The sequence below is a fragment of the Boleophthalmus pectinirostris genome, unplaced genomic scaffold (assembly GCF_026225935.1).
Source record: "Boleophthalmus pectinirostris isolate CB_2022bp ecotype Guang Dong unplaced genomic scaffold, ASM2622593v1 HiC_scaffold_6, whole genome shotgun sequence".
Lineage (NCBI taxonomy): Eukaryota > Metazoa > Chordata > Actinopteri > Gobiiformes > Gobiidae > Boleophthalmus > Boleophthalmus pectinirostris.
Window position 1 is genome coordinate 14,043,116 of NW_026571447.1, and position 17,683 is coordinate 14,060,798.

Below are 17,683 nucleotides of genomic sequence, written 5' to 3' on the forward strand. Positions count from 1 at the left end.
AACGTGATGCCAAAACTCTACTCTGGTCTTTGAAAACTGTGAAACACACTTACAAACTCATTATTGTGAATAATTAGGATCCTGAGAAAGCGTAAGGTAAGTGAGGAATGACACATTTACTGATCTCATTTGGGAGTTGTCATACACTTCCATCCATAACATCTTTGATGTTTTTATTTACATCAAACTTTCAATGATTACTTGGATAATCCCCAAGGTTTGAAAAAAGTGTTAAGTCAATACAGTTGAAATATTTCTCATAAGGACAGCCGCTGAAATGCTCCAGATTAAGAACCACACATTAGTTACAGCTTCTCAACCGCAGACGACTGTGGGAGAAAAACATACCTCTGAATGCTTTCCGCTTTGGAAATTCAGACTAATTGTGCCCAATTACAATTAGCACGCTTCATTAGCTGTGATTAGCACAAGGTTTGAATCCAAAGTTATGCAACCAGGGATTTAGTTCAGTTTAGTTTTCTTCTACCTTTCCAACAGTGGTGCTCGGAGATTCTACTCATAATTCTGTCACCAGCTCAAACTTGGGCTAATATTCAATTACAAAGGATTAGTGCCGCAAAAAGTCCACATCTTAACAGGCTCGCCGAGTCAAAGCCGATTCCACGGATGTGTGGAGAAGAGAGTCTGATCCACGCTAACATGCTTGAGGATTTGTCAGAAGACGCTAATGTAGCATCACACACTTTGGGGAGACGACTGCTCCTAATTCAACAGTCACAAGACGGAGAGAAAAGGAGTGAGAAAAGGAGAGAGCGGTGATTTCAAAGCAGCGACGCCTCTGAACAGGAGGGTTACATGCTGAAAACCTGGGCTATTATACAGGCCTGAGCCCGTGGGGAGTACTTGAGCAAGTCATAATGGGACTTATCCCTATTAAATGTATCCATAATGTATGAAGGGCCTCTAGTAGACAAAAGCTGTCTGCTGCTGAGCGCGGTGCTTAGCTTGGCATTGTAATAAAATAACCTCTGCAATCCCAACCTTTTCCTTTGGTTTGCTGCGTTTTCTCAGACGTGTTTATACAGCTCATTACCGCCAAACAGCATTTTGGGCATCACCTCGAATTATCATTAAGAGCCACTGCAATTAACACCCTAATGTGTACCCTAATCCAATTTGCTTTATGATCCACTAACTTATGCTTATGTTGAAACAGCCAATTTGTTCCTTGTTAGGAGGTAAATGATACTGTCAGATTTGCATTATCTGCAGAGCATCAAAGAGGAAATATTACACTGGAATTAGTCATCTATAATAATATGGTATAGAACTTCATGTAGAGAAAGTCTGTATCCTGGGAAGAGAAAATGGGAGGTATGGCTTTCTTTCAGTGGTGGAAAGTAACAAAGTAAAAGTAGAAGAAGTACTGTACTTAGGTAAAAATGTTACATATCTGTACTTCAGTATATTTTAAAGTGGGTACTTTTTACTTTTACTTCACTACGTTTGAGAGCAGATATCTCTACTCTTTCTACTCAGCGACCTTTTTTATGAGACCTTAAAATCTGCATGAAATACTTCTTTATTTATTACTCTTTAAGTACATTTTTAAACAGGTACCGTATTTTTTTGGACTATAAGTTACTCCGGAGTATAAGTCGCAGGACCACCCAAACCGTGAAAAAAAGTGCTACTTATAGTCTGAAAAATACAATTTAAGTAGATTTTTTAAACGTTATAATTCTTTTGCCCCACTATCTCTGGTACCTGTACTTTTACTTAAGACTAACAAAACTGAGTACTTCTTCCGCGATTGTTTTCCATGAGCTGTATTAACTTGCCATTTACTGTAGATTAACCTATATAATGTGCTGACTGGCTCTGTTCTCAAGCACAGTACATCCTGCACTTTATATGAGTCTTTTCTTGGCTTTCCCCATAGAACATGCTTGTTTACATTCTATGGACGCTTTGCAAAGTGCAGCCTGTGGTGAGAACAGTACAATAACAGAACTTATGTAAAAAATGTCAAAATGTTTTTTCTTTTTTTTTTCTTTGTTACCGTCTTCTAGTAATGACAATAATGTAAAGTCGATTTCATCAAGAAGGGATGGAATTATATTTTGATAGCAGTAAAACAGATTTGGCTTCTGATAATATTACTTTACTAATATTTTAGATAATATACTTTTTGGTAAAGCGGTCACATCACTTAACTCAGAGGCTGGTGGTGTCATTCCAACACCAACAAATGAATACTGTTGTTCTGTCCTTGGACAAGATACTTAACCCATCGTGTGTGAATGGGTGAGTCGTTCACTAATGTAAAGCTCTTCGAGTGCCTTGAAGGTATAAAGAGTTATATAAATGTTGATATAGCAGCTACTTGAAAATACTTGATCAGAGTGAAAGATCAGATTCTGAAGATTGCAGATCAACATTTTGAGACTATAGGTAGAGTAAATGAAAATGAAATGGTAGCATTGATGGATAGGTACACAGAAACAAATAAATCCTTGTTTTAAATGAGATACAAGTTGAGAGTGGGGATGTAACGATATCCAAATCTCACAGTACAATATTTATTTTGACATTTTGTGGAGGCTAAAAAAATCTGGAATATGCTACTTTTCTGTCATATTCCAAATAATTGAGTTTTAAAATTGCTTTATAACAGTTATTTCATCATTCATGTAGACTGAACTGAAACAGAGCAAAACATCTGTTTCATTTTTGCTGTTGCTGCACAATAATGATGAATTTAAGCAAAAATACTTCTAATTCAATATATTGTGATGGACCATGGTATTATTAGGATACTTTTGACAATACAATATCATGATATTTCAGTTATTGCTACATTCCTTGTGGAGTGTGTTATTACAGTTATGTTGCTATGCTTTGTAGACTGACCTTCTCCAGCCCGTCCTCCTTCAGGCTCACGATGTCCAGGTCAAAGTCAGTGCGCAGGCCTGTGGTTTTGTTGAACGACAGCCTCCCAGTCAGTCCATCCCAATGAGACTGCAACACACAAACATAATCAAAACATTTACAATCACATATATTTGTTGCATAATATCTCATATTACACTATGTTCTAAGTCTCTCTGGCAGCAGGAGACTATGGACCAGTGGACTCACTTGGTCATTGCATCCAACAGATCAGTGTGTGGATGCAAAACAACTTTCTCCAGCTAAACTCTGACAAGACTGAAGTCATAGTGTTTGGTCCACAGAAACAAAGGGACAGTGTCAGCAGTCACCTCCAGTCTCTCTCTCTAAAACCTTCAAATCAGGCAAGAAATCTAGGGGTAATAATGGACTCAGACTTGAACTTTAACAGCCACATCAAATCAATAACATCCGCAGCCTTTTACCATCTAAAAAACATAGTGAAAATCAAAGGTTTACTGTCTAAAGCAGACTTGGAGAAACTTATCCATGCGTTTGTCTCCAGTAGGTTAGATACTGTAATGGTCTGCTCACTGGTCTCTCCAAACGAGCTGTGAGACGCTGCAGAACATCCAGAACGCTGCAGCTCGGGTCCTTACTCGAACTAGGAAGTACGAGCACATAAGTCCTGTGCTCAGGTCTCTGCACTGGCTTCCTGTGCCTCAGAGAATAGAGTTTAAAGCAGCTCTGCTTGTGTACAAGTCTCTCCATGGCCGAGCACCAAAGTACATCTGTGACATGTTAGTGTCATATGAACCATCTCACACTCTGAGGAGCTCAGGGACCGGCCTCCTGCTGGTGCCCAGAGTCAGAACTAAACAAGGGGAGTCAGCGTTTCAGGTTCATGCAGCTAAAACCTGGAACAGTCTTCCTGAACATGTGAGACAGACTCTTCTGTGATGCTGTTTAAATCCAGGCTCAAAACATTTCTGTTTAACTGTGCATATGAACTGAAAGGTTTTCATTCCGCACTCTTCTCTCCAATGTATGTCTCTCTTTTTAAATTTTAATCTTCATGATTATTTATGTTTTTATTTGTTTTTATTATGATTTTAATGTATTTCTTATTCTGTAAAGCACTTTGAATTACTTTGTGTATGAATTGTGCTATACAAATAAACTTGCCTTGCCTTGTTCCAGTCTACGTCTATGTTATAATGTTGTTTCTTCATCATAAACATACCTGGAGTTGTGTTTTGTTTCATTCACACAAACCGTGCATATTTAGTCTGAGACAGAAAACGCACTGTTCCATTTTGTGATGTCATGTAGTAATTTCAAAATATAGGAAATGCTCCACTGCATTTTTAAACTCCTTGCACCCTCACTAGAATCACTTGGATAATTTAAAGCCTGGAATTGCCCATCTTAACTGAACAAAAGGTAAAAGGTAGCTGTTAACATGAAAACTGCTGCTTCAAGACATCATAAGGTGGAACAGAGCATTTTGAGGTTATGGAGATGTAAACAGACTAATAAAGCAGGATTACTCAAACATGTGTGAATGAAACAAAACACAATTCCAGACCTGACTTTCATTTTGTCTAGTTTGAGAAAACATCTTACTCCATATAGTGTATAATAAAGGAATTATCTGGGATAAAAATACTGACTTTTTTTTCTTTATTTTCATGACTTTTAACATGGTAGATTCTCAGTGAATGCATCAACACTTTCAATGAACACATAAAGAATATAGGAAACAAAAGAGAGTGAAATAATTATTTGATAGTGCACTTTTTACATTCAACTAATGAACCCTGACAAGGTATTCACTCATTGAGAGAAGGCCAAGGGTTTGCAGCAATGTCAACAATGCAGCAAGTGGTTGAATTAAAAAAGAATTTAAAAAAAATCTTGCTACATACATTACATTCCATATATCTTGTTTAATGTCTTCAATATGGATCTATAATGGAGAAAGTAGTTTAAAAAAAAATACAAATAAAATAAAATAAAACAGTGAATGAGAAGGTGTGTCCAAATGTTTTACACATTTTAAGGGGTATATTGTTGGACAGTGATGGAAATAACTGAATACATGTACCTAAAATACCTACTCTGAATACTCATTTTGAGTACCTGTATTCTGGTACAGTTACTCTTTCATTTGGTGGTATTCAGAAAACAGTCACTTTCCAAAATTGAAAGGAATACACAGTGGAATTTCATCACGCAATTGTATTAGTGAGAAAAAAAGAGGGCACAGCTTTTGTGATGCGTGCACGTGTGTATGATTTTTGTTGCTAATTAAACATTATTAATTAATGCATAATGAACAAACAAAAATCAAGCTGTTTGTAATCACATGCCATGTTTTCACACTATGATGTGATGCAAGTTAACGTACAAGCATTTCAATTATTTAGAAAACATTGCTCTGACTGGCCCAGGTAATGGAATATGTTGCAAAATACATTTTAATTTGGGTATTCAGTATTCTGTAACTAAATACATGTTTAAAGTATTCTTGCCATCACTATTGTTATTTAAGAACGATAAGGATGTCATTTCCAGAGACAAGCAGTTTTATCCAATCAGAGACACTACAACTGTCTGTCACTTCCTCTGTCATGGTTCAGTATTGGATTAAGAGAAAGGTCCAAGTGGCTGGTCTTATAATATCTCATTCTGAAACTGTCCTGTTTTGCGCTCATGGTTCAAAATCTTGCATGAGCCCTTAAATCTGTCTACTCCCTCACACCTTTTAACTTTGTTGAACAAAACAATAATTAGTAGCTATTGCAATATGACAGCAGCTATAATAAACAAACAAACAGGGGATGGATATGCAAATGTGTTTAACAATAAACACAATGCACAAGCCTGTATCCTTCGTAGCGATGTTAATTCACACCCACACGAAACCACCACGCAAACGTACAAACACAAAGACAACAAGAGCCATTCCGTTTTTTTAATTACATTTTACATCTCGACGCCTCCACGCACTCTCCCTGCAGACTACAGAGTTAATTAACAGCCATCTCTTTTTGCTTGATTCCCCGTGAGGAGGGGCCACACACAAATGCCCTCTATTAGGAATCGCTGATAGTCCACCTCCGAGCGTCATCTAAATTAGCCAGTCATTTGGGTTTGGTTTTGGTTACTGTTATGCATGGTGATGGTTTTACACATAAACATTCATAGAGGCATAATTCACATACAAATGAATGGTGGAGACACAAGAGATCCAATTGTGTCACGCAACTGTTATTTATCCATCAAATCACCAGTTAAGAGCTTCATATGAATACAAGTTCAAACTTCATGAGACCAAGGCCCAAATCAGCCTGTCAGTAGTTTTATTAAATCCAATATCCTTAACCGATATTATGGAACCGATACCTGATCCAGCAAATTTTTCAGTATTGGCACTGATATAACAACAACAAATGTGGTTGTTGGGTTGGTTGCAGATGACACCTTTTGGATTATTCATAATTTGCGGGGTAATGTTAACAGCTATAAGAAAAAATAAAGGGGTCTTAGGTATTCCAAAATCATGCTGTTTTGACATGTGGTTGATAACATGAGCATTAGGGATGAGCATTGGATTAAATTTTCTTAATCGACTGTCGGGAGAATTAGCGATAGATTTTTGATTAATCATTAATGTTTTTTTATACAGTATTATTATTTTATTATTGTTTTCAGAGATCATACGTGTACAGGTTTAGTGTAGCTCTTTAACAGTCATTTCACTCACTTTATTTATGTTGGTCACTTATTTATTTTGGCGTCTGTTGTGATGAAAAGACAGAAAAGTGTCTGTCTTTTGGACGCATGCACACTCAACTTTATGTTGCCGTAACTGGTATACTGCATATACATGTGCAGTGACAAAAGCAGGATACTCAAAAAACCTGATCATAACCGGGATACTGATGTGCATGTAAACACACCCATTGAGTGGGACAGTGATCTCCAAGAAGGTGTGCCAGAGCTGAAACGTGGGACTGTGAGGCCACAAACCCAGTGTTTGTGCTGTCAGATGCAGCCTCATCTCCTTACGCTATGCTATGCACACCAACCGACATTTGGTTTGTTGATTAAAAATAAATGTGATAGACGAAACTCTTAATGATCAATTATCGATTATTTGACTAATCATGCCCATCCATAATGAGCATCAAACTCTGCTTTTACTAATTATATGTCTATGGTTTTATATATTCAAAGGTGTTCATAGTTTTCATTCACGAGTAAAATGTTACAGATCGTATATGACCATAATGTTATAAATCTGAGTCCTGACGAGTTTGATCATTTGATATTGATACATGATATTTGACACATCAACAACAACCATGCACTGTTTTCCCTGGAGGTAAAATATTCATAATAGTTACAAATACAAAAAAACCAAAAAAAACAAGACCCATTAAGCATTGATCTTTTAGTGAATATCTTTTACTATCCATTTGAGTAAACTTTCCTTCTCCAAAGATATTGCTCTTCCATTGTCCTGGCCAAAAGGCAAGCTTAGACCCAAAATCAATGGTGGATTTGTTGTGGTTGTTTTGCTAAAATGTGTGCCGGTCCTGAACAGTTTGAGTGGAATGTTAAAAACAAATCCAGTTCTGTTTTATGGACTTAAAAAGAAAGATTGGGAACAAAGTGATTTCTGAGAGCTCAGAGACAGACGTCCTTGTAAACAGGACAGATGAAACGTGTGAATGAAACTAAATACAACTGGAGACATGGTTTTGAAGAGGGAATGTTATAGCATCAAATTATTATGCAAAATGTACTTTTTTTTTAAAGCTTAATCATGTTATAATATCCCTCATCTAAAACATAACCTGAGTTGCATTTTCCTTCAGTCACTTTCATTAATCCACTTTAAGAGGTCTTCTCTCTCTGAGCCTCAGATAACACACGTAAATTTTCCCTAGATTGTTTGTGTCACAGATAAAAACCTTGCAGTGCTTTTATATTCAAGTCCATACTTAGGTCAACTCGTTCTGAGCATTTCTGCCGTCAAATTGTTCTCATTACAACACCATACTTACATTAGAATCCTGGACCAGGTTGCCTAATTTTGCTTTTTTTTTTTTTCCTCATGGTAATAAAGTATAAAGTACAAGATATGCCTCTTACTGACATAAACAAAATATGTCACAAAATATGTACAAAATGTCCAAAAATAAAAATCCTTTATTCTTACTCATTTGTAAGAATAAAGGACTTTTATTTTTGTAATCTCAGACATTTTACTCGAGCCCCATGTTCCAGCTACAACAGTAAGGCTGATCTTGTATTTTAGTGTTATTTGGTTGTTCTTGAGAAGTATCTGAATCTACACTTAAAGGAGCCATTGATGCACTCAGCCTACTTGTCTTAGGTAGTCAAGAGTGTTTAAAAGCAAATAAAAGCACACATAATGCATAATATGTATCATTTAAGAGGTGCATTTAGCCTATTATGTCCACTATACAGGTCCTATATTACAGTACAAAAACTTGAGCCATTTATAATCTTGTTACCTCCTCAAAAACATATCTGGAGTTGTGTTTTGTTTCATTCGCACATGTTTGAGTAACCTTTTATTATTAGTCTGTCTACATCTCCAAAGCTCAAAATGCTCTGTCCCACTTTGTGACATGATGAAGCTGTAGTTTTCTATGTTTACTTCAGTAGAGATTGGCAATTCCAGGACTTAAAATGATCCAAATGATTCTAGTGAAGGTGTATGGCATTTAAAAACACAGTGAAGCTGGCTCTAGGTATGTTTATGATGAGGAAAAAACATCTGAACATAGATCAGAAAATAGCGTAATATGGGACTTTTAAACTAGGCTAGCGGCACAACATAGATGATCAAACTATTAATCTATTGTAACTTGTGTTTTACTTGCAGTGTCTCAATATAACCACATAATCAATCATTGTGTCCAACTGTGTAATATTCAAAGTCCACTGTGTGTGAGACTGGGCAGAGCTGTCCCCCTGTCCGCCTGCAGCCGCCAGAACTTGTCGTGAGAAAATCAAAGCTTCAAGGAGAAAAGTGGGCCATGGCGTTGTTTTTTCTTTTCTTTTTTCCCTTTTTCCAGACCTCATCATAGTCCGTTCCATCTGACCTATCCCTGCAGAGGTGGGTGGCATGTTCCAACAACTCCAATTCAAAGGGGGTGATATCCACTACTGCGACATTTGACCTTCATAATATGTCAGGAGGTTTTTGAGTGTAAATCTGGTGTCATTACACAGATTTCTACACAAAAAACATGCAGATTTAAAAAGGTTAAATTGTCAAACATAAGGGAAAAAAAAATATGTTTGGAATTTAATATTAAGTTTGTGCTATACTTCAGTGACTTTTTCTTTCTGATCTTAATTTTCTGTTTGCTATTTTTTTGTTAGTTGGTCTATATTTCCCCAATGTCTTTTGAAATTACTTAAATATTTATATAATTTTGCTTTTTTTTTTATATATTTGAAGAATTTCCTACCCATAAATTAGGATTTTTTGACTTATTTAATGCAAATTTCTTACACCAGAGACTGAAATTACACAATATTATATCGCAACAAAAAACAAAACTACCTAAAACTATTACAGCAAAGTCAAGAATCATATAAACTTAACTCAGTTCTAATTATATATATATATATATATATATATATATATATATATAATATATATATATATATATATTATATATTATATATATATTTTTTTTTTTTTTTTTTTTTTTTACAAAGATTGCATTGCATCCACAGTGTGAAGATTTGATTGGTTGGTAGAACGGCCATATGCTTACAAAGAACCAAGTCCCCCATAACGTTGTGTACTGTTTTCATAATTTATGCAGTATCATGCTCTGGTCAGATAAGCAGACATGAGCTGGACAAACAATATCCATGGATTTAACGGGTGGTGGGTTATGGAGCCGCATGATTTACAGTATTGAGTATCACTACACAAGTAACACAATCAGCCCTCCTATTGTGTCCGTACAGCTATGTAATTATATACGAATGAATGGGAGTAGAATTGGTGGTTTCTCAGCCAAGGGGAATTTTATTTTCTAGCACTACAGCAGATAGGACAGTGCAATACAATACAACTGCAGTGCATTTTAGGATCACTTAGATTTCAATAATTAAAGGCCAGCTGGGTTTCTGTTCGTGGAATAATGTAGGCTAATGTTACATAATTTAATGAAAAAAAGGAGGAGGTTTTTCTGCATATTAAGCTCAATATGCTCAAAGATCTTAAAGAACCATTATGTAATCTTTCTGGTTCACCTGCTTGTCTTCATGAAAAGGTTAACACTTTGCCTGGAATGTTTGACAGTATGGCATTAAACTACCCATAACTCTAATGTAAAGTTTTAAAAAATACAAGGAAAAACATGCATTCTTATTGTGAGTGGGCTCGCGTCTATGCAAATCTGACTCGTAAATTTCCTGGTGGTATTTGCTGCTTGACTCTGCAGAGATGGATACATTTACTGCAATACCATACTGTGGAACTAGGGATGTAACGATATCCAAATCTCTCGGTACGATATTATCACGATATGCATCTCACGGTACGATATTTACTGTGATATTTTGAAGAGGCTAATATAATTAGGGAACTTTTTTGCTTTTAAAATACCTTGACAAGATTTTGGTGTGAATTATTTCCATCATAATCTCAAGAATTCAAGTAAAAAACATTTCTTCGTGTTGTCTGCACTGAAATGAATCATGGGATATGTAGTTCTCTATGTTTATAAGCTGTAGCTACTATAAAACCATGCATTTAAGCAAAGGAACTTGTGATTCGATATATTGTGACAGACCACGATATTATTGTAAGACTTTTGACGATACGATATCACAATATTTTGGTTATTGTTACATCCCTATGTGGAACATTACAAACAAAGCAATAAGCCTTCCATGGACACAAACAGCTACTAAGGACCAAAAAAGTTACATAGTGTACCTTTAAGATCTTAAGAACTTTTACACAAATATTCAATTGTGATTAGAGTATTAGCAGTTCCTAAAAGCTATGGAAAGGGACATAAATGCCTGGGATCCAGAATACGTGAAGATGTGAGTCTGATCACCGGTGAATCTCCCGAGTTCAAATGGGCAGGATTGACAGATGGAAATAAAGGGGGGAAAAAAATTACTGGGGAATAAAAAACATGGCGAATTTTTGCAGAATCAATGACCAAAGCACTAAACTCTGTTAATCTGACATGAGATAAATTTGATGGTATTTGCAGGTGACCACTGAGCTCCTTTGTTGAATGGGCTTGAAGCGTGACAATGGGTATGGGGGACCAGACTGAGATAAATCTGTATAAAAAATACCAAGAGATATTATTCTAGATTTACCAATCAAGGGCCATATCACAACTTATTTTGAATATTACAAAACGTATGTATAATTTTGTGCTGTCTATCATCTTATCTTTAGTCACATATTATATCTTTAGATACATTTTCAATCTATTATTGCAATGCATACTCATATAATAGTGCAGCCTCTAGAATGGACCATATGTAGTTCAGTTGTCCATCTACAGTATACCTCTCCCCTGACTCACTGCTCATTCTCACTGAAAGCACCATTGAACCACCATGTGTGATTACAGCCAGCCGGTGCGGTCCATAATGACATGTTTTTACAATAGAACTGCTGATTGTATGGCTTTTCAAGTTGCTCGGTCGATTCAAAATGGCGGCCGTGCAGGTACACACAGTTCTAGTCAGTCAGTTTGATGGAAGAGCAGCTGGCTGTCATGATGCTGGATTCGGGCTCATGTGATCTATAGCTTCATGCAATCTCAATGGATTCACAGTCAGGCTCCGGGGAAGAGATCAGTGCAAAATAATCCTGCGCTCTGACCAGGCGGCGGGGGGGAGGGGGTGTTGGTGGGTACAGAGCAGATGTGTGTGTGTAGTTAAACCATCAGAGAAACTGGGCTGGGTTTGGTGTTTGAAGAATGAAGGAGTGTAGTCAAGGATTGGTCAAAAATGCTGTATTTCTTATTTTTAGTAGTGCTGGCTCTTTTATGGGAACCGAATCTTTTGGATCTCATGTTAAAGCTGCACAATGTAACTTTCCATATGGAGGGTCCGTCACCATTTAGATGTTGTTGCTTTGCCTAGAAATGTTCACATTATGATATTAAACTTACCTATTTCCATGGAGACAAGCACCATGTCAATTTACAGGTCTGATTTGTGAAGAGGTGGGCCCACTTACAATATAATGCATATTTTTCAAGGCACTGTTTCATTTTAAAAACACCTATAATTAAATCATTAGCAAGCTTAATGCCATACTGTGGTGAATTCCAGGAAAAACAATCTCCATATCTCCATGAACACAACCAAGTGGCCAGAAAAGTTACATAGTGCATCTTTAAAGAAGCATTCAAATGACTGATTCTTTTACTATTTAATTACATGACAGAAACCAATGTACTCATTTATCTACAAATTAATCACAAATGACCCAGGCTAAGATTGTTTAAAATGGTTCAAAGTGAGTGGGAGTGTGTTTATCCCTTGGAATTATACATATAAATACATATGAATTAAACATTGTACTACAATAATATGAACTGTTATTATGATGCCAAATATGTTTTTTTGCATACAAAGCTCTCACTCATGTTTCCTACTCTGCTTCTGTGCTGATTCTTGTGTTGGTTCAGAGTTAATCAGTATCATTCCCCATAATATGAGTGTGCATTTGAATGGAGGGTCACAGGTTAGCTAACCTTGAGAAAATACGTCAATCTAGAGCCACAGTATTTTTTGGTAACTTTTCTATCTATCTCTTTGGCATTAACTGTATACATGGCCCTATTTTTATTGTGCAAAAAAAGACCTGAAAAAATAAAATCAAAATAATGAGCAGGCCCGTCTCTCCACGGATCTAGCTTGTAACTTGGTCTGGCAGTATCACCTTCTTTCATTTAATGCCATACTGTTAAAATGTGCACCTTTAACATTGAAATGTAACCATTTGTAGTCAGTTCTTGACACTGCTACTGCTACGACTACAAATGTTACGACTACTGCTGCTACTATTTCTACTGCTGCTACTACTCCTACTACTGCTCTTGCTGCTACTCTTGCTGCTACTACTGCTATTGCTACTGCTACTTATTACTGCTACTACTACTACCACCGCCACTACGACTACTACTACTACCACCACCCAACTACTACTACTCCCTGAAAGCAGTAACCACTTTGTATAACTGAGATCTAATTGGCTGACTGTATCGTATCAGCCTTGAGCCAGTTAATTATTGGCTATCAGCGCTGTTGATTTTTGTAATCCTGATAACATCGCTCGGGTAATTGCTTTGAAATACCCAAGGACATCTTACAGTCTACTAAATTGGAATTCCTGACATTTTCCTCCACGCACCTCGCAATGAAATGAATACAAATGATTTTATTGTTTGAACAAATTCAGATACAAATAGTTGCATCTCCGCCGGCCCTTCATCTCTCTGTTTTTTTGTTTTTTTTCCAGGATGTTTGTGTATTCCGAGCGCTCCGTCAGACGCGTGTGTTAGATGAAATGAGAGACGATTACACCAGTTGTGCTTTCAAAAGGTTACAGTACGTGCCTTTTGGAAAATAGGTTATAAATGTGGGGAATTTGTGAAGCTGACAACAACAGGGCTTTGATGTGTCTATCACCGAGCGCTTTTCTCTGGATGTGGACTTGATTGATTTGTTGTGTAAATATATGAATCCCATTTGACAATACAGGCCTCGTTTTGCATACTGTAAAAATAATACTGTGGGATTTGTCGCCATTTGAATGGAAAGCTCTATCTGAATGGTACAATTAGCAAATCTGAAGGTAGCAATATGAATTCTGCTAACAAATATATTATGGTTAATTGGGGTCTTGAACACAGTCTGTTTACCTTGTAGTTTTGACATCTAAAAACATGATCTGAAATGTATTGGGTTGTTGTCATTCTTATAGGTGCCATTTTGAGTACTTTTGACCATTCAAATATAATAATATTTGCTTTTAGGTGTTAATTTGCTCAGTGTTTGTTGAACTGAAAAACTGAAATTAAATTGAAACTGAATTGACATTTCAATGGCAACTGTACAATTTCCCATCTCTGTGAAACCCATGCAGTTACCATAGACTGTATATATAACTGAACATAGCTAGCCCGGTTAGCTATGTTCACTTTTAAATAGGACTTCAAATCGTCCTACAGGATGCTCGTGTTTTTATTTTGGCGCTTGCCCTCCACCTGAAATTACATCATATTTTTGAATGAATGAGTGTCGGGTAGGGTGACCCAAAAAAACTTTTTTCTTTTTTCTTCTAATTTGAACCATGCATTTTGGCCTACTACCAGTTAAAGTTAACACATAAAAATTTGAGCTACATTAAATGACATTTAGAGGTTGCACAACACCATAGAAAAATCACCTTTTTATCTCTCTTTATTAGCCAAATAGTATAAATCAGCAGAAATATCAATTTTCAAAGTATTTATTCCTTATATGCTATAGGTTTAATATATATATATTTATATAATATATATGCATAAAGCACATGTTGTAACATAATATAATGAAACTTATATAAAAAATTATCATTTGATGAAAATGACTAACCCGATAACCAAGTCAGTTCAAACTGCCTGCTCACTTGAAGAAGTGGCAAGACCTTTGACAACTGTGTCTTTCTTTGAGTCAGGGTAGCTTTTTCTGTGATTTTGAACCAGCTGTAGTAGGAATTGTTTCTGTTCTTCTGATTTGGTTAATATAGCATTGAAGTCCTGGATCAACTTCACTCCCCGTTCTGCTGTGTCGTTCACAACTTTCAGGGATCGGACTATCCTTCTCTGCATAAGTGAACTCCTCATTTTCCTTCCATGTTTCAGGTGGCATTTGCAGAAATGACTGTGGCAGACCAAGAATAGTAAAGAATGCATTTGTATTCTTTGTCACAAAATTGCTGAGGGTCTTCTGTTCATAGCTTCCATTTGCATCAAGACGGTTGGGAACGTGGGGTGATACCTCTCTTTCTTGCATGTCCCTAACCATCTGTACCTTTTGATGTGTGTTGACATTGTGATCAAAGAAAGCAAGCCCCATCATGACTTCACTCAAGTACCAAAGGTGTCACTTGAATGCCGTCAGTCCTCCTTCCTTAACAATTGGATTACTGTATGTATATAGAGCCTGCATGAATTGCAAGTCATTTGATGGTGCTTCAGCGGCCATGGGTGCTGTAAACCAAGCACGGATGTAAACTTGGGTCACAAACAACAGGAAGTGGAAGACCCCACATTCTTCACGTACTCTTAGTTTAAATTGTTTCCTGAACAGCCAGATTTTGTAACAGTAAAGAACTTTTGCCATCCAGCGTGCTCTATGTACTGTACCAGGGGCCTGAATATGCACTCCTCTTGCTGGAGATCCACCAAGAAAGATAACAGCAAGCTCTAAGAATTCTTTGTAGTCATCTCTTTGCTGTTTTTTTTTCAAGATGTTCCTTTGCAAACAGCAATATCTCATCTTTGAAAGGGGTTACATCTGGCATTTCAGCAGCTGTAGAGAATGAGGCAGTGTCAAGTGAAGACCACTTCTCTTTAAAATGTTTAAATATGGCAATATCTGGTCCAGAAGAGGTTGTTATATGCAGTGCATGAAAAACTTTGTCCAGGACAATTTCCAAGATATGGTGGCGGCATGCAAAGTGTAGAAGATTTCGTCCAATAGCCCTTTCGATGAGGATGTAAGCACCATTGAAACGGCCTGTGTTGCTTGCTGTTGTGTCAAAGCAGAGACCTTTGACATATCTGGAAATATTCCAGTCATCCAAAGAGGCTACTACAGCAGCAAAATAATCCACTAAATTTAGTACAAACTTAAAAAAAAATCAGTCAGTGTTTCATTAATATTAGCACTGTTCATATTAAATTTGACAAACTATTGCATAGGTTTTGTATATAGAAAACAGGAATTTACTTACCAACACTATCAGCAATGTTAAGCTGACAAATCTTTCCTCATAGCCTTTTTCTAAAGTTTGTCTTCAGCAGTCATGCTATACAGTATACATGACTGTAAACTGATTGTGAGTGTTGATCTAATATGACAACTATTCTGTCTTTGCTAAATTGGTATGACTGACAGAGATTATTGCTTATTGAAAGAATATAATGGATTATTTAATGAAAAGTGGCAAAATGTAGAGTATGTAATCCTGCCAGCTCATCAAACACAAAGCAGTGTGACAAACAGACACACTTTTGTTATTTGAGAGAGAATTCTTGAAACTTAAAAAGGCTTGTGCAACCTCTAAATCACAGGTGTCAAACATAAGGCCTGGGGGCCAGATCCGGCCCTCCAAGACCTTTAATGTGGCCCTTGGGTGATTTTCTACTAAAATATTGTAATTATATTTTATATAAAATATTGTTAATTTTCTGTGGTGTTTATCACAGCAGCGTCTCCAGTGTCTCTGTACGTGGCCCCTCCCACCAGAGCAGCACAAATGAAGACTTGTCTCTTTCCAAACGCTCTTAAAGGACGATCGTTTTGACTGTTGACCGTGACACCCTCATCAGGAAAATGTCCAACATAAGAAAAGTGGATGATGAGTGCAGGATTTTACAAGAAAAATTGACTTATTCTTGTTTACATACAAGTTCATGTTAAAACATTGTGTTGAAATTGAATTTTTCTTACAGTTTCAGGTTGTTCATAATATTATAATAAGAAAGAGTTCATCAATTTAAAAAGATTTCTGTAATAGATTTGTGTTTCTCTGCACAAATATTTGAACTTATTGTTATTTTTGGGGTTTATATGACATGAGTTTTCTGATCCGGCCCCTTTGGGATCAAAGTCGGTTGGATACGACTCCCAGACCAAAATGAGTTTGACACCCCTGCTCTAAATCATGTTGGATTTCACTGAAATTTTAACCCTGTTGCTTTTGTATTTATGGTCAATGTTTGCTGGGTTCAAATCAAGAAATTTAAAACTTTTATTTTTTTACATGTTTTTCTGGACCACCCTAGTGTCGGGGTATGTTTGTGGGTGTGTGGGGTATGGTTATGGGGTACGAGTGGGTCCGGTTGTACCTCTTTGATGAAGCTCATGAAGCGCCCGCCGAACCTCCAGGGCTTGTGGCGGTGGCACTGCAGAGAGTTGACGGTCATCTGTGGCGCGTGCTGGTACGACACCGACACAATGTGGACCGCGTCATAGGTCAGAGCTGCGTCTGTCTGGAATAAGAACGCACAGGTTTGAGAGAGACAAGAGGGGAGAGACATGTTACAAAAGACAATAGTATACAAGCCCATGTCTGTACACACTATTTACTGACTGAACATTTTCTCATGTTATGAAGCTATATTTAAAGTGCATATGACAGGTTTTCATGTTTTCCACATAGTTTTAGTTAAGGGGCAGTGTGTGGAAAAAAAGTTGAGAAGAAAAGTAGAAAATGCAGGAAGTGGTGTCTTATAAAACAAAATCCAAAATGCAGAGACACACCAGGAAAACATTTTTCAGGCTTTCAATTTCATCTCATTTTTAAACCTTCATTTACCAAAATGGGAAAGGGGTTGACATTAGAAATAGACACAGAGATATATTGGTATGCCAAAACATATTGGACCAATATTTTTGGCCTGATTTATGAAACAGCTATAGGCCTTAAATCTCGAGCACAGGCTGATACTTTGTTTTGGCCGACCTGCTGCATAAAGAATACACACAATGCTTCATTTGAAGATTTTAGTGTGGC

The 17,683-nt window shown here is 36.8% G+C and overlaps 1 protein-coding gene across 1 annotated transcript in view; it reads right to left on the reverse strand.

Annotated features, from left to right (window-relative positions):
- Positions 1-17,683, reverse strand: part of grik3 (glutamate ionotropic receptor kainate type subunit 3) — a 191,820-nt gene that overhangs the window by 53,841 nt on the left and 120,296 nt on the right. Inside the window, exons 7-8 of the mRNA XM_055163536.1 lie at positions 17,016-17,159; positions 2,875-2,982 (exon numbers count right to left, since the gene is read on the reverse strand). Of these exons, the coding sequence (XP_055019511.1) occupies positions 2,875-2,982; positions 17,016-17,159 (252 nt within the window). The remainder of the gene's footprint in view (positions 1-2,874; positions 2,983-17,015; positions 17,160-17,683) is intronic.